This window comes from Armigeres subalbatus, chromosome 3 (genome assembly GCF_024139115.2).
Source record: "Armigeres subalbatus isolate Guangzhou_Male chromosome 3, GZ_Asu_2, whole genome shotgun sequence".
Classification (NCBI taxonomy): Eukaryota; Metazoa; Arthropoda; class Insecta; order Diptera; family Culicidae; genus Armigeres; species Armigeres subalbatus.
Genome location: NC_085141.1, coordinates 2,349,459 through 2,367,512, shown reverse-complemented (window position 1 = coordinate 2,367,512; position 18,054 = coordinate 2,349,459). Strand labels below are relative to the sequence as shown.

General features: G+C 44.5%; 1 protein-coding gene across 2 annotated transcripts in view; it reads left to right on the top strand.

Moving 5' to 3' along the window:
- Nucleotides 1-18,021, top strand: part of LOC134224116 (tyrosine-protein phosphatase 69D) — a 44,592-nt gene extending 26,571 nt beyond the window's left edge. Inside the window, exons 4-12 of one of the 2 annotated variants that reach the window (XM_062703374.1) lie at nucleotides 8,039-8,269; nucleotides 8,337-8,595; nucleotides 8,719-9,241; nucleotides 9,300-9,620; nucleotides 9,678-9,830; nucleotides 9,898-10,188; nucleotides 10,247-10,545; nucleotides 16,449-16,584; nucleotides 16,650-18,021. In XM_062703374.1, the coding sequence (XP_062559358.1) occupies nucleotides 8,039-8,269; nucleotides 8,337-8,595; nucleotides 8,719-9,241; nucleotides 9,300-9,620; nucleotides 9,678-9,830; nucleotides 9,898-10,188; nucleotides 10,247-10,545; nucleotides 16,449-16,584; nucleotides 16,650-16,733 (2,297 nt within the window). In that variant the 3' untranslated portion in view covers nucleotides 16,734-18,021. Of the gene's footprint in view, nucleotides 1-8,038; nucleotides 8,270-8,336; nucleotides 8,596-8,655; nucleotides 9,242-9,299; nucleotides 9,621-9,677; nucleotides 9,831-9,897; nucleotides 10,189-10,246; nucleotides 10,546-16,448; nucleotides 16,585-16,649 lie in introns of both variants that reach the window. The other variant, XM_062703373.1, reaches the window with a different exon arrangement.
- The last annotated feature ends 33 nt before the right edge of the window (nucleotides 18,022-18,054 follow it).

Sequence of the window (18,054 nt, the reverse complement as noted above, 5' to 3'; positions counted from 1 at the left end):
CTATGCGTCTCCACCACAACGCGTCTCCACCTGACCGCACGAGAAAAAACCACTGCGCGCCTCCACCGGCCGAACGGCTGCAAAAAGCGTCGCTGGGCCTCTTCAATGGCAAGAAAAAACAAACCAACAGCACCAGTTCACTCGAGGTCGTGCGTGTGCCTTCCCGCAGGGAGTGCACTTTGGAAGCCAACTAAAATTTAGTTACACTTAGTGTTTCGAAATCAAAACTCTTCAGTACGATAGCACTTGCGGGTGAAAAGGCACCCAATTTTTCAACCCTTTTTTCCACCTTAGAATCACGTTATCTGGACGGGACGCACTATCCAGCTCTTCTTTACGATGCCCTTCGCACGAACTAAGTATCCTGGGACCTCCCAAGCCAGAAGAAAAAGAAACTGCCGTATCTCCGGATCCCGTGGTCAGATCGGTTCGCAATTTGGGATGGGTCTTAACCGCACTGACCGAGAATAGTCCACCGAATATCAGAGAGATAACTCAACTCTTTCACCGAATGAAAAACTCTAGAAGCACTCGCGTGTAAACACGACCGTTTCGCTTGCTTGTTCGAGTTAAACTGAGCTCCAAATGTACTGCTTTTACGGCCATGTACACCAGGGCTGTCCAACGTACGGCCCGCGGGCCGGATGCGGCCCTCTGCTCCATTTTTTGTGGCCCGCGGCATGTAAAAAAATAACCTCATAATCGGCCCACCAGCTTTTCTATCCGTCTCCAGAAGTTTTTTTTTAATTTTTATTCATTAGTCAATATGGAAATTTTAAATCAAAGCTCGCGCCATTGCCAACCATTCATTTGAATTTGAAACAAAAATAATATTTTTCATATTTGAAAGGAATGTGATGTTTCACATTAACACTTTGTATCTTGGGGTCGCTTACCCAAAATAAAAGGGTTAATGTGAAACGTCGCGTTTTCAATGAGGATTAGTCAAAGTAGTTTATGTTCACGTTAAAAAAAGGAAAGCCGGTTTGCTTAATTTGTTCGGAAAGTTTTGCTTTATTGAAGGTATAAATTCTGAATCCAAGTATTCTATGAAATACGATATTTGAAAGGGCACAGGTAGAAAACAAAAGTTGATAGAATTACAAAGGTTTCAATTTAAATTTCCATTTATTGATTCAAATTATTGGTACAATGGATTATAGAAGCAACAAACTCTTTTCACTCGAGCTAATACGAAGTCAGAAAATGCAGTACGGGCCAGTTTTGCTGTTAGTAAGATTTTGGAAAAAACGGATGATTTTTTTCCAGGACGGAGAACTTGTTCAGGAATATTGACATCGTGTCGTAAGGAAACAGCCTCTTCCTGTAGCATAGTTTGCACGGAACACGGTGAAGAGTAAAAGTTCTCCCAAAAGATTTGAAAGCTACGTAACGTAAAAACCCGTCAGCTTCATATTCTACTCTCTCGCAAGAGATGAAAATGCCGTCATGAAAAACGTGGCAAAAGTTTTTGTCATTATGGTCATTTTTGAATGACAGAGAAATTGGCAGCTTTATTCCCAATGCAGAGAACAACTAACGGAGAAACCTGAGGGCTGTTAAGACCTGTGTAAAGGAACTTTTTCTTCTTCGAAAACTTAAGTGACCAGCGATGAAAGAAAATAACAGTGGCGTTGTGACAATTCTAAGCAAAGAAAAGTAATCACATAGGTATGGCGATATTTCCCTGCCATTCCACATTCACCAAAAAAAATCGATGTGCGAAAACGACCATCGTTATTAAGAAAATTAAGTGTATCAACGTTAGGGAACTCAACCCCATTAATTATAAATGATGTTGACGGAAATGAGAGCCGAATCCTGAAACTTGCTGTATTATTATGAATTTCATTGACTAAGCCTTGGTACCATACTTGACAGATTTTATTATTTTCGAAAAGAAAATGGCACTATTTCTACACGATGAAAGAAAACATTGCCCGAGCTGAACGATCCTGAATAGATGAGTGACTTGGCTTTTCTAGCAGATATCGCCAAACATCTCAATGACTTGAAATCTGGTACATATCTCTCATCCTATTGAAAACAGTTCATGCAAATCTGTTCAATATGCTGGAAAAGTAAAGAAATTTCCATTTTCAACATCCGGTAAATGGTGTGAATAGATTAATTTAATGTCTCAAATGGATCTCTAATGCATCGACGAAAACAAAATAAACAAAAAAGATTGTTTCAACGCAATTAAATCGTGATTAGTTTTTCTAGAAAATAAAAAAAAATGAAAATATTTAAAAATGTATGTACAAAATATTTTCTGGCCCGCCAACAAGTGTGAATTCTGAAAATTGGCCCGTGGCTTGAAAAGGTTAGGCAGGCCTGATGTACACGAACACCGCAACGTACGCTTTCACGAACTTCGATTTCTTGCCACTCTCCCTGAGTATGAATGACCCAGCAAAATCTACAACAGTAGAAGCAAACACTGGTGCAGATGTGACGCGGTAACTTGGCAGATGGCCCATGAATTGGTTGAATTGGCTTGTGCTTGTAACATCTGAAACTCTTGTCAGTTGTCTTCACCTTGATCGGCCAATACTGCTGACGAATGATCGAAATCAAAACGTTCTACCCGACGTGGAAGTTTTTCTCCTGCATCATCAGCTTCGCAGTTGACATCACCGGTCCCAGGAACCACAGTAGATCGAAAAGCTTACTGATCTCCGAGAGCTCTATCCTTTTTGGGGGCCTATCATCGTTGCGCTATAAGAGCGGTACGTTGCATACGAAGTAGTCGTGACCGGGACTCCATATCAATCCTAACGTCTTCATGGTATCGTTTATCTCGAATATCTCTAAATTTACCTGCTGCTCCTGCAACTCCAGTGGAATTAATTGTAAAACTTCGATCCAGCATAGCCGTTGACTGTTTGTAGATTTTCTTGACTTCTGCGGCTGATCTGCCACCCGTGAGGAAATCATCTATATGGTTGTCCTCCTTGACGACCTGTGCTGCCACTGGCACTGGGAAGTTGGAAGTGGTTTCTGGATGTCCGGTTCCTGGGTTTTCGCAGGACCACATAAGACCCACCCGAACACTGTTTCAGCCAGTATCGGAAAGTCGGTTCCAATCTTAAAACGTCCTTTTTTCAAAACATCGTAGTGCAGCTCAGCTCCGATAATAACATCTACTTGGTCCGGTACATTGAATGCAGGATCTGCCAGCTCTATGCCGACAGGGAGTGGCCAGTTTTGTGTTGCTACCTTACCCGTTGGTAACTCGGTGATAGACGGCGTTACGATGAAGTCAAGGATAGCAGAAAACTCTCCATCCTGAGAGCACACCTTCGTCTGGACGACCTTATTGACTGTTGTTTTCATACCGCTGAGTCCGCAAATAGCAATCGGTGGATTCATCAATGAGAACTGCATATTCAGCTTTTTAGCCAACCTCTTCGTAATAATGGACTCGGAACAGCAGTCCTTCAACGCTCTACATGTTGTAGTTACATAATCGGAACCAAACACTACGATTTTCGCTGTAGACAGAAAAATCTGTTTTGGTACTACTTGCGTTTGTGTGCAGTAGCTAACTGTGCGCTGTTCTGCCGCAGGCGGTGCTTCTTCCTTCTGCTCTGCTCCTACTTGATTCTTCAGCTGGGTAGCCTCAACTGTCTTCTTGAGATCTTCGGAGCGCTCGATGTGGAGGAGGCCTTGATGATATCAGGCTTGCTACGTCTTGCATCCGGGATATGGACAAAGGCTTCGCTACCAAAGACGCGAAGATCATCCACCGACGCGACGGTTTCTCCCCGTACCATCGCTCGTAGGGTGTTCCGTCGATCACCCTTGAGGGAAGTCGATTCTGTAAAAAAGTGGCTGTTCTGATGGCTTCACCCCAGTATCTCTTCTCTAAGCCCGCATCAATCAACATACAGGAGGCCATTTCCTGCAGTTAGCGATTTTTTCGCTTGACAACTCCGTTAGATTGTGGTAAGTATGCAGTGGTACACTGAATTGCCTCTTGAGCATAATATGTAGACAAATCTTTGTTCAAGTACTCACCACTTCCTTCGGACCTGGGGCCTCATTGCGCATCTCCTTTCGACAGCTCTTTCGTATGTCTGTTAGCATGGTTTGCTCGTTTCGAGTCGAGGTGTGGAATGCCAAAATAGTTATGGCAGAAGTGAACGTACTCCTTAATCCGGTCCTTGGCCTCCGATTTCTCCTTCAGTAGATATACAACCGTAAACCGGCTGTAATCGTCGATGAGGCACATGAAGTACCGGTTGCCACTGGGGGTCACGTTGTTGAAGGGGCCTCACAAATCGGTATGCACTATGTCCAAGATCTTTTTCGCCTTTCGCTCCGTGACGCTGGGGAACGGCTTCCGCGTTAGCTTCCCTTCAAGGCACTGTTCACATACTTCTTGTTTACTACATTTAGTGACCTTCATGTCCCGACCGAGATGTTTTTTTATCAACTTATCCACGACATCAACGTCCCGGTGGCAGAACCGCCGGTGCCACAGATGCCAACTCCGATCACTGTGACACAACACGACCGAATTTGATTCTTCCGCAATCTGCAGTTTGTATAAGTTTCCGTACCGTTCACAGACGGCGAAGTCGCTTCCCGATTTATTTACGATGTTGCATCCGTCTTCGTCGAAATGTACCGCGAAACCTTTTCGAGCCATTCTCCCGACGGACAAAAGTCCACCTTCCAATTCTGGCACGTAAAGCACTTCAGTTAACCGATTATCAACCGGGTCCTCATCAGCACTAATGCCTTCGATCACTCCTTTACCGGATTTACCGGAGTCGAGTCTTCTTGCCGTTTCGCGTTTGGTTTCATCTCTTTCTCGACCGATTTTCCCCTGTTACGGTCGACTTGATGCTGATAGGCGTCGAGCAATTTTGTTTTCACTAGATCGAGAGTGATGTCCTCGTCCGGCCGGCATTCAAGGGCCATCACTAAACTGTCGAACAAGTCAGGTAGGCTGCGAAGCAATATAGCCACTTTCAAAGAGTCGTCGATTTTTTAACGGACGTTTTCCAAACGCTCAAATAAATCTTCGAAGTCCACTAAGTGCTTTTCCATGTCACCGCCGTGGGAGAAGTTAATCGAACACAACCGTTTCAATAACGACAAACGCGACGACATGTTCGGCTTCTCATGATATTTCTTGAGCGTTTCCTACACTGACTTTGCCGACGTTTTCTTCTTTATCAAACTGTATTGCGACTATTCAAGACATAGCCCAATAGTTGCTATTTGCACGTTGATCGTCGCGATCACATGCCACAATTCTTCACGAATAAAAAACATGTGCATGCAAAAGCACCACGACTGCCAATTCATATTGTTCAATCGAACAAACGAGAACTTGGCTATGTCTGCCATTTTGTCCTTTTCCGGCAATCGGTCGAATACCCGCCGATGCTTTCTCGCACCAAGAACCACACACCGCTACCGAAAAATAACTTCACGATTCCCGACACTCGACCGTCGTTTTCGAGACATCCACAAGGCCCATAACCTGTAGGAGGACAGTGGGAATACGGATTTTCGGACAGATATTGTGCTTCCAGTTGAAAACCGAAGTGAGCTCTCGCGACGATTGAGTTTTTCCTTATTTCTTGATGTCGCAACTGCATCGCGACTAGTGCGCATCTATGCTACCGCCGTGCGCCATCATGCGCACTAGTCGCGACGTAGTTGCGACAAAAGGAAATGGGAGAAAACTCGATTGTCGCGAGAGCTCACTTCGGTTTTCAACTGGAAGTACAATATAGGTTCCATAGACGAGCGCAGGCACGGTTGGGTTATTTCGATTAAGTGTGTTTTTCCACTTTTTCACAGTGTACCACGCGAATTTGACGTCACACGCTGCGTTGCTTGGATTGCAATAGTGACGTCATGCTCGTTTGGCTACACTAACTGACAGTTCGTTTGGCTACACTCGCATTCGCCTCAGCTCGTCTATGGAACCTATAGACCAATGCAAACTCTAACTTAACCTCACTTATTTTGACAGTTCACAGAGCTTGTTTACAAGGTGTTAGAAGAAAATTCGATTAAGGGAAAATTAAATTTCATATTTTTAGTTTAAAAGTGCTGTGATTCGAATATTTCAGTGATATTCTTTGCATTCAGCATGAAATCAATCGCAGAAGACATCTACATGCGAATAAAATGGCGAAACAATTTTATCGGGAGCTTCACCGGAGGCTAAGTCCTGGTGAAATAGCTCTTTTTTTTTTTTTTTTTTTTTTACAAGGGAGAATGCATTTACACACTAACCCAGTACACGTGCATTGAAGCTGCCAAACTACCACACGGAAGTGTACTGGAGTGTCGGACTCTGACCATACCGGTAATACCGACTAAACTCCTTGGGCTCCACCATCGTTTCCCCAGGAACTACCTCGCAGTACTACTTGGGGGACGGCAGTACTAAGCGTACTCACTCATTATCGCTCACACAGGCACTCGTCCCACGCGAGACTGACTTGGGTGCTCGCACCCCATTCACTCCATTTGAGTCTTACTTGGATGCTCTCCTCGACGCTCCGCTGCCATGCCTCGAGGTGTCAATAGCGGTAACTGCCTGGGCCTACAGATATTGCGCTACGACACTCTGCCTCAGCACGAGCAGATCAATCACACCACTGCCGAAGCAGACCATACGCTACCCTGCCGAAGCAGGGACACTCCCCATGCACCACATGTGCAATAACTGTAGGTGTGTGGGTACAACCCACTGCTACCCTGCCGCCGAAGCAGCTTCTCCAAAGACCATTCGCTCCATGTGACCCTTTTTCAGGTGCTCACTCTAACACTCCACTGCAATGCCTCGGGGTGTCGATGGGATACTCGACTCCTGCCTCAGCATGTGCAGTCCATACTCAGACTTCTGCTGCGCTTTGAGGTGACAATAGCGGCGGAGAAACGCTATGACACTCCTGCCTCAGCACAACCAGAGCAGTCACCCCCTGCCGAAGCAGCTCACGCGCTACCCTACCGAAGTAGGTACACTCCACAACTTATTCTAACCCTCCACTGCCATGCCCTCGAGGTGTCGATAGCGGTAGCAACGCCACGACACCTTACCTTAGCATGTGCAGTCCATACTCAGACTTCTGCTGCGCTTCGAGGCTGCCATAGCGGCGGCGACTCGCTATGACACTCCTGCCTCAGCACAAACAGATCACCTACCCCTGCCAAAGCAGCTCAAGCACTACCCTACCGAAGTAGGGACACTCCACATGCCAGTTGGCACTCCCTCCCTGGGCTTGTGCTTTTGAAGCGGCACACAGTCGCTTTGATAGAGTCCGCTTACGGGCACTTGTGGTTTTTTGGGAGGGATTTTAGCAGAGCCCACTGCTAAATCCCACCACGCCCTAGGCAGTTCTCCCTGACTCGCAGACAGCTGGGGAGGGGTCGTCAAGCCCTTGGACATGGTCCCTGCTGCCCCTGGTGAAATAGCTCTGTGAACTGTCAACCTACGTCATCATGCACTGGTCAATAGTGTCCATAATAAACACTCGTTTGAGACACACGGTATTAAAAGAAAAACGTAACTTGTATTTGGCGATATTTACACCGGCGCGAACAAATAAAGACTGTGTCAAATTTTCTCTCCACTGATCGTCGAACGGTACAGGCGAAAAGTGTTGTCCGATGACGGTAATGCTTTCGTTGCTTCGCCCATACAGGGATGTACTCAGGAGTTAAAGATTGCTTCGCTCCGACAGAAAGAACAAAACACAGACGCATCTGCTCGGTACAAGATTTATTTTTCTACCGACTTCGTCAAGGTTTATTATTAACAAGGTATAACATATTCTAACATAGTGTTCACTGAAAATAAATGGACTGTATTTTTCTTGTTACGTAATCAGACTTGATTCGGGATAATCGGGATAATTGATAACATACTCAATAGATCCAAGTAGCCCACAACTGATCTTTTTTCACCAAGAAGCCTAATGAAGTCTTATGGGGTATGAGGTTTCGGGAGAGGTAAAATCTGGCTTACAGAAATAAGTCAACATCAAACTTTATCATATTCCAGCCATTAACAAAGATGACGAGGTTCAAAACGCCTCGGTAAGCACGACAACAAGCTCTCCTAAACGCACTGGCAACGAAGCCGTTCCCGTTGAGGATCAGCTAAAAATATCTAGTCACGATAAGCGAGAAACCAGCGGATATCACGACCATCCGGCACCTCCCCAGCTGGAAACTGCCTTCGATGGCGTCCTGGATCCGTCCAGTAACTACACTGGTTTTGTAGAGGTCGTAGGTAAGCTATTTGGATAACTGCGTACTGAGTGTTTAAAAACCCACTAAGCCTCGTTTATCATTTCCAGTGAAAACCGAGAGCGATCACGGACCGCGATATATTTCGGCCTTCAGCGAATATTTTCAGGAGATGAATGCTGGAGCACCATTGGCAAGCGAAAACGACGGAAGAGATCTCACCTTCATCCTCAACATAGTTATACAGATTTTATGTGGACTGATATTGATAGTTTTAATAGTCTTATTGACTCTCTGCCTCTTGCACAAACATTTCAGCAAAAACATAGCCCAGGAAGGGGAAGCCATTAGCTTAGGAGACTCGCTTAGGTAAGCATCGTTGGTACTTTCAAGTAAACGTGATTCGAACTGAACCTCGAACAATTCTAGGCGCGCTCTTTGTCATGGACGCAATGGCAATCCCCATCATCGACATCTGCTTGGAACAAACAGTGCCAAGCCACCGGTGCTTCCTCCGATTTCAAAGGAAGACCTCGTCAAAGCATATTTAGATAAGCATAAGGATTCGGACTACGGATTCCAGCATGAGTTTGAACTGCTTCCGGATAAGTTTGTGGACAGGACAACGAAGTACTCCGACCTTAAGGAAAATATCCATAAAAACCGATACCCAGACATAAAATCCTACGATCAGACACGGGTGAAACTGTCCACGATGAACGGAATGTCCGGGTCAGATTACATCAACGCAAACTTCGTGATCGGATATAAGGAACGCAAGAAGTTCATCTGTGCCCAAGGGCCAATGGACAGCACGATCATTGACTTTTGGCGGATGATTTGGGAACAGCATCTGGAAATTATTGTCATGTTGACGAACTTGGAGGAGTACAATAAAACCAAATGTGCCAAGTATTGGCCAGAAAACATCAACGATTCCACTCAGTATGGAGACATTCTTATCACGTTTGCTTCCGATAGTTACTACGCTGATTACATAATTAGGAATTTGAAGGTAAATTCAATAAAAAAAAGTTATTAAATGTTCCGACTTAACAAGGTTCGATTTTCAGGTCACCAAACGTAGCGTCAATTCATCCGGCGAAGAAGTCGAAGACACCCGATTTATCTCACAGTACCATTATCTCACCTGGAAAGATTTCATGGCCCCGGAACACCCTCAAGGCATTACAAAGTTCATCAAACGCATCAACTCCGAATACTCATTGCAACGCGGCCCCATCCTTGTACACTGTAGTGCCGGCGTTGGCAGAACTGGAACCTTTGTAGCACTAGATTCACTCAGTCAACAGTTAAACGAGGAGGGCCAGGTGTCCATCTTCAATACAATTTGTGATATGCGATATCAAAGAAATTTCCTCGTACAGTCATTGGTAACATGTTCTACATGGAAAGTCATAAGAGGATATCTAATATTGATTCCATTTTAGAAACAATACATCTTTTTGTATCGAGCTCTCACCGAATTAGCGTACTTTGGGGACACAGAAATCGACCAAAAATCCCTAGCCGCTATCGTAGAAAGTCTGAAACAGCCGTCTGCTGAGAATCCCGAGATCTGCAAGCTGGAAGCACAATTTCAGGTATTTCATGAAACTATTGCTAAATATTTTTCCCAATCGCTTGCTTCAACCCCTATTTCACCATCAGCGAATAAAGTCGTTCCAAGAGGACAGCCGTAAAACGACCGCCATCGGTGGCAGTGAGGACAATAAGGTGAAAAATCGCTCCGAGTTGTGCGCGCCGTACGACAAGAACCGGGTGATCCTGGCGCCGATTCCCGGCCATGACAACTGCACCTACATCAACGCGTCCTTCATCGATGGATACGACGATGAAAACAACTTCATCATCACGCAAGACCCGATGGAGAACACCATATTCGACTTTTGGCGGATGATCTTCGAGCAGAGGATAAAAACCATCGTCATGTTTTCCGAGGTCAGTTTCCGAAACTAGAAACGGAGATGGATTCCAATTTAACAAACTCTAATTGTAGATTGGAGACGGCCCGAACAAGTGCCCCCGGTACTGGGCGGACGAGGAGATGCAGTACGAAAATCTGCTCGTCACGTATATCCAAAGCGAGAGTGGTCCGTACTACACGAAGCGGGAGTTCACGGTGACCAACTGTAAGTCGAAGGACACCATTCAGGTGACGCAATTTCAGTACAACGGTTGGCCCACGGTGGAAGGAGAGGTCCCGGAAGTGACGAGAGGCATGATCGAGATAGTCAATCAAGCACAGAAACACAGCACTCAACAGGAGGACATTTTCACCATTGCTGTTCACTGCAGGTTTGTGATCAGAACTTTCGATTAGGATCTGTGGCGTAGCCAGAAAATTAGCTCGAAGGGAGGGGGTGGTGTAGGGGGTGTCCTTATGTGCTTCTCTTGTTACATTTTATAATATATGAGAAAGGCATTATCATGATTATGGATTGAGCAAATCTCTTTGATTCAAACCTGAATTGTAGACGTACTGACGCCAGCTTCGAGGTCGTATTCAGGAGGGATAGTTTCTTAGGAGGTTGGCCAATTCCTCACTTTCTAATGTTTCTGTGAGTGTTCACAATTTAACTCCCACTGTCTGGCAGTGGCATTATGGATAGAATATTCGTTCAACCATTCTATTTACATAATTGCAAGACTCTTAGATCCGGGAGCTAGAAGGTGATAGCTCTATTGCAACTCCTATCGCCCATTTCAAGAACGCATGCATTCCGATGTTATATTCGTGTACAATTACGCATGATTACATCCACGTATCATAACGATATCTGAAGTGTATTCACATTTCCTGAATCCAAATTTCATCTCAATAATTATTCTTATCGGAGCTTCCTTGTAATTATATATCATCTATTACAACGGTTCTCAACCTCAACCTCAACCAACCAACCACAGGGGGTACCTCGGATAAAAATGGTGGATGAGTTCCAATCAAACCTTATTGATAAAGTTTTGATAATTTTGTATTTTTTATTTCAAAACTTTGTCTCGTACATACTACGCATGGCGATCAGTAAATCATTGACTATTGAATCCTGCCCTCGGCAACCAGTACAATGGATGAAGGGCTGTGGGACAAAAGATCAAAAGGACAAAACCTCGAATGAACAAATTTTAAAAATCTTCTATGCAATCTACCTGATCAAAACAGAATTTTGAATAACTTGTTAAAAATATGCTTCTTAACTAAAATCTAGAGTCTGCAGATTCGGAAGCCTCCATTTGAGAGACATAAGGGTTTTTTCCCGAAAAGCTCAGTTTCTTCGTTGCAAGAGCATTGGAAGCATCATTCTACGTTTCTCGGGAGCCTCCTTCTGAGCAGCTCGGAGGACTCCTTTCAAGAGATTATTGGGAATATATCCGGTTAGATACCACCGTTTGGAAGCCTTTTTTAAGAGGTTCTGAAAGCCTTCTTTTAAAAGGCACGGAAGCCTAATTTTAGGAGGTTCGGAAACGTTCTTTCAAGAGACCTGGAAGCCTTCTTTTAAGCTATTTTACTATGAACTTTCGTTTCCTTTTTTTTCTTCTTCTTTTAAAAGCCTCGGAAGGATCTTTTCAAGGGGCTCGGAAGGCATTTTTCAACAGGCTCGAAAGCCTCCTTCAAAAAGCTCGAAAACCTACTTTTAAAAGGCTCGTAATCCTACTATCAAGACGCTTGAAAGCATCCACTCTAGAGGCCCGGAAGCCCGAAAGGCACGGAAGTCTTCTTTTAAGCTTTCTATTTTCTTTTCTCCTTTATTTAAAGGCACGGAAAGCTCTTTCCAAAAGGCTCGGAAGGCTCCTTTCAAGCGGCTCGGAAACCTCTTTGAATGTGGTTTGGAAGCATCCCTTCATCCTTCCATAAAGCTCGGATGGTTCTTTTAAAAAGGCTCGGAAGCCTCCTTTCGAGTGGTTCGGAAGCCAACTTTCGAGTTTTTCGGAAGCCTGCTTTCAAAAGGCTCGGGATTCTTCTTTCAAAAGGCTTAGAAGCGTATATTTAAGATACTCCAAACCTTCCTTTTAAGTGGCTAAAAAGCCACCATTCAAGAGGCTCAGAAAGGCCAAAAGTGTTTATTCAAGATACCCCAAGGCCTCTGTTTAGGGGGCTCAAAACGCTCCATTCAATAAGCTCGGATGGCGCTTTTCAAGAGCTCGGAAACCTCCCGTCAAGATGCCCGGATTTTTTTAAAGAGGCTTGGATGCGTATTTTCAAGAGGTCTTTTTAAGTAACTCAGAAGCCTTCTTTCAAGAGGCTCGGAAGCGGAAGGCTCCTTTCAAGAGGCTCGGTAGCATCCTTTCAAGAGGCTCGGAAGCCTCCTTTCAAAAAACTCGAAAGACTCCATTCAAGAGACTCGAAAGACTTCTTTCAAGAGACTCAAAAGCCTGCTTTCAAGAGGCTTGAAAGACTCCTTCCAAGAGGCTCGAAAGCCTCCTTCTCCTTCGAAAGCCTCTTCAAGAGGCTTGAAAGCCTCCTTTAGAGAGACTCGAAAACCCCCTTTCATGAGGCTCAAAAGCCAACTTTCAAGAGGCTCGAAAGCCTCCTTTCAAGAGACTCGAAAGCCTCCTTTCAAGAGGCTCGAAAGCCTCCTTTCAAGAGGCTCGAAAGCCTCCTTTCAAGAGGCTCGAAAGCCTTCTTTAAAGAGGCTCGAAAGCCTCCTTCAAGAGGCCTGAAAGCCTCCTTGAATAGGCCTGAAAGCCCCTTTATGAGGCTAAAAGCCTCCTTTCAAGAGACCTGAAAGCCTCCTTTCAAGAGGCCTGAACGCCACCTTTAAAGAGACTCGAAAGCCTCCTTTCAAGAGGCCTGAACGCCTCCTTTAAAGAGGCCTCGAAAGCCTCCTTTCAAGAGGCCTCGAAAGCCTCCTTTCAAGAGGCCTGAAAGCTTCCATTCAAGAGGCCTGAAAGCCTCCTTTCAAGAGGCCTGAAAGCCCTCCTTTCAAGAGGCCTGAAAGCCTCCTTTCAAGAGGCCTGAAAGCCTCCTTCAAGAGGCCTGAAAGCCTCCTTTCAAGAGGCCTGAAAGCCTCCCTTTACAGAGGCCTGAAAGCCTCCTTTCAAGAGGCCTGAAAGCCCCTTCATGAGGCAAAAAGCCTCCTTCAAGAGACCTGAAAGCCTCCCTTCAAGAGGCCTGAACGCCTCCTTTAAAGAGGCCTGAACGCCTCCTTTCAAGAGGCCTCGAAAGCCTCCTTCAAGAGGCCTGAAAGCCTCCTTCAAGAGGCCTGAAAGCCTCCTTTCAAGAGGCCTGAAAGCCTCCTTTCAAGAGGCCTGAAAGCCTCCTTTCAACAGGCTCGAAAGCCTCCTTTAAAGAAGCTCGAAAGCCTCCTTCAAGAGGCTCGAAAGCCTCCTTTGAATAGGCTCGAAAGCCCCCTTTCATGAGGCTAAAAAGCCTCCTTTCAAGAGACTCGAAAGCCTCCTTTCAAGAGGCTCGAACGCCTCCTTTAAAGAGACTCGAAAGCCTCCTTCAAGAGGCCTGAACGCCTCCTTTAAAGAGGCTCGAAAGCCTCCTTCAAGAGGCCTGGAAAGCCTCCTTTCAAGAGGCCTGAAAGCTTCCATTCAAGAGGCCTGAAAGCCTCCTTTCAAGAGGCCTGAAAGCCTCCTTTCAAGAGGCCTGAAAGCCTCCTTTCAAGAGGCCTGAAAGCCTCCTTTCAAGAGGGCCTCGAAAGCCTCCTTTCAAGAGGCCTCGAAAGCCTCCTTCAAGAGGCCTGGAAAGCCTCCTTTACAGAGGCTCGAAAGCCTCCTTTCAAGAGGCTCGAAAGCCCCCTTTCATGAGGCTCAAAAGCCTCCTTTCAAGAGACTCGAAAGCCTCCTTTCAAGAGGCTCGAACGCCTCCTTCAAAGAGGCCCGAACGCCTCCTTCAAGAGGCCTCGAAAGCCTCCTTTCAAGAGGCTCGAAAGCCTACTTCAAGAGGCCTGAAAGCCTCCTTTCAAGGGGCCTGAAAGCCTCCTTTCAAGAGGCTCGAAAGCCTCCTTTCAAGAGGCTCGAACGCCTCCTTTCAAGAGGCTCGACAGACTTCCTTCAAACGGCCCCAAAGCCCCCTTTCACGAGGCTCCAAACCTCCCTTCAAGAAGCAAGAAAGCCTCCTTTCAAGAGGCTCGAAAGCCTCCTTTAGAGAGGCTCGAAAGCCCCCTTTCATGAGGCTCAAAAGCCAACTTTCAAGAGGCACAAAAGCCAACTTTCAAGAGGCTCGAAAGCATCCTTTCAAGAGGCTCGAAATCCTCCTTTCAAGAGACTCGAAAGCCTCCTTTCAAGAGGCTCGAAAGCCTCCTTTAAAGAGGCTCGAAAGCTTCCTTTCAAGAGGCTCGAAAGCCTCCTTTCAAGAGGCTCGAAAGCCTTCTTTCAAGAGGCTCGAAAGACTTCTTTCAAGAGGCTCGAAAGACTTCTTTCAAGAGGCTCGAAAGACTTCTTTCAAGAGGCTCAAAAGCCTCCTTTCAAGAGGCTCGAAATCTCCTTTCAAGAGACTCGAAAGCCTCCTTTCAAGAGACTCGAAAGCCAAGTGGCTTGGAAGCGGAAGGCTCCTTTCAAGAGGCTCGGTAGCATCTTTCAAGAGGCCTGGAAGCCTCCTTTCAAAAGGCTCGAAATCTTCTTTCAAGAGACTCGAAAGACTCTTTCAAGAGACACAAAAGCCTGCTTCAAGAGGCCTGAAAGCCTCCTTTAAAGAGGCCTGAAAGCCTCCTTTCAAGAGGCCTGAAGGCCTCCTTTCAAGAGGCCTGAAAGCCTCCTTCAAGAGCCCTCGAAAGCCTCCTTTCAAGAGGCCTGAAAGCCTCCTTCAAGAGGCCTGGAAAGCCTCCTTCAAGAGGCTCGAAAACCTCTATCTGAGAATCTCGAAAACCTCCTTTCAAGAGGCTCGAAAGCCTCCTTTCAAGAGGCTCGAAAGACTTCTTTCAAGAGGCTCGAAAGCCTCCATTCAAGAGGCTTGGAAGCCTAATTTCAAGAGGTCGAAGGGGTTTAGAAGCTCGGGGCTCGGAATTATTCTTCCAAGAGGCTTGGAAACATACTTTCAAGCAGCTCAGAGGCGTCCTTTCAAAATGCTATGAAGCCTCCTTTTAAGTGGCTCAAAAATCGCTTTTCAAGAGATTTGGAAGCCTTTCTTCAAGGGACTCGGTAGGTTGTCTAGGAAGATGGGCGGAATCCTACTTTCAAGAGGCTCGGGAGGCTCCTTTAATTACGCTCGGAAGTCAAAAAAGTTCTGCAGGAAGCTCGATGTATGAGCTTAATTGGAATTGGGAAGTTTCACGAAAAATGAAAATTTCAGAAAAGCTAATGGAGAGAATTCTAATCTATCGGAAATTTCGATAGTATTCGAAGGAATATCTGAAATAATTTTTCGAAAGGGTTTCTATAGGAATTTCTGAAGGTACCCTTGTTTTTTTTTTTTTTGGAAAAATCTTGGTGGTATTTCCTGAAGAATTATTTACAAAAAAAAAGGGCAGAAGTTGATTCCCCATGAATTCTTAAGAACATCCGAAGAATTCAGGTCAGTAGTCAAACCCGGTTTTGACTCTGGAATTGCTTGGCTAGAAAATCGCAATTACAGTCCATACATTATCACACAGGAATTGCAAGTTTTTGGAAAATATTCCAAAAAAAAATCCTTTTCAATTTATTTTGTTACATTTGAACTGCCTGACATTTTTTTAAATTAATTTATCGCTTTACTGATTAACGCCTCCAATTATAAGGGTGCGGCCAGAGTAGACGCGAAGTGCGAAGCGAAGCGAAGCGTCCATACGATTTGACAGCTCCTTATTATTGACTGTTATTCCTTTGCGTGCAATTTTCGCGCGGCGCCGCGTAGACGCGTCTACTCTGGCAGGCACCTAATTCTTACTACTGACGCCAAATTATAAATAAAACAATTACGCCAAAAATGCTGGTGACCCATTTTTATCAGAACTCTGGTGTCGCTAGTGGTGATTACCCAACTATTATGCCAAATGGCTGTTATGACAAACGACACTATGCCAAACGCCCTTATAAAAAACGGCATTATGGAAAACGGCGTTCTAAATGACCTATGTACCACCGACGTGAATTTGTTTCTTCTACATCGACGAGTTTCCTAGCGCCATCCTCTTCGGGCGGTATTATTCGGGAAGGTCGCAACTTTCTGACCCATTCATCAGACTCAATACCGTATCATCCGAGGCATGGCAATCAAACAGATCTCGAATATTTATCAAGTTATACATTTCTGTGATATAATTTTTTATTTTCAGTTTGGGAACGGACAAAAGCTCCCTTTTTGTTGCCATGTGCATACTTGTGATGCAACTGAAAACCGAGAAACGAATCGACGTCTGTTCGATAGTTAGGAAGCTTCGAGCACAACGTAGTCTAATGATAGAAACATATGTAAGTACTTCCCAGCTAACGTATACGTTCGGTAAAACATTCATTTTACTTCTTTTTTTTCACAGGCACAATACGAATTCCTGCATAGAGCTATTGTAAATTTCGCCGATCTATACAAAATCTCGTTAGGAATAGCTTCCGACTGTTGATGAGCTGAACTGTGTAGTGATAGCAGAATGCTGAGGTAACGCAAAACCCGCGCTGAATAATACGTATGTGTATATGTTTGACGAGTTCTGAGTCGAGTATTTGAGTCAGAAGAAAACGTAAAATCTATCATAAGCCAATTTACCGCGCACCGCAGTGGAGCTGAGACACGAACCACTGACAGCACACAGTTTATGTTGCTTACGCTAAACGGTTAACATGTGCATGCGATACTTGCTGGCGAAAAGTCGTAGCGAGCTATTGTGCCAGAAATGCTTCAATTATGCTATAAAATTGTATGGGATTTTAGCCATTTTTTAAACCAGTATACAAATGCATGATTTCTGTTAAAATTGTATTCAGTCAAGAGCAGTTGGAACAAGTGACGAATCAAAGGACAATGCGGGACAATGAGATTAGCAATGACGCATTTCTTTCAAAGTTTTGTTAGGTTATGATTGTTCAAAACGTTTCAGCATGAAACATGTTTCGCCATTTTGAAGCGGAACGGAATCAATGTATCTTCCTTTTTTATGAAAAGCCATCCTTAGTTACTAATCTCAAAAAAGTAATTTCCTATTTATATAGAGGACACACTACATTATAAATAGCCATCATACAACTAATAAAACTCAAAAACACTAGGAAGGAAAAGCAGGTACCTTTTATACTACCCCTGAGCAGAGACATGATGGAGGGAGGAAATAGTTAGGAATCCATGAGAAAGCATGCTGATAGAAGGAAGTAGACAAGTCGCGTATAGGAAAGCAAAAGACAGAATAAAGAAGTAGAAAGTTGCAAATTAAAATAACAAAAGAGTGTGATCAAAACATACAACTTGTAGGAAGGATAATAATAACACAAAACAACGGATAAAAGCGCAAGGCAAACGACGTGAGTTAGTTATTTTTCATGTTGAAAAACAGAGCATACAACAAATTCAATCACGGGAAGGTAAACAATGACACTAAAGTAAAGCAGAAAGATGCAAAATATACCTCTATCGGTGTGTAAAAGTCAATAACTATTAAGGTATCTGTACCAGTATGATATTTCTATGAATAAAAATAAAGAAACAAACGAGATTAAAAAACAGAAATAGGAAGAAACACGGCTGGAAACCATGGTCATGTACGCAAGCAAGTCGGACGAAATGTGGGTGATTCATTGTGCAGTTTGTCGATGCTGAATCCTCAATTTACTACATTATAATGTTTGTATTTATCAAAAAAAAACTATCAACAATCACAGAAACAGCAAGAATAAGTGAAGACGAAACTTGTGTACGAATTTTTGTGTTGATTCAATTTATTACATCCGAAA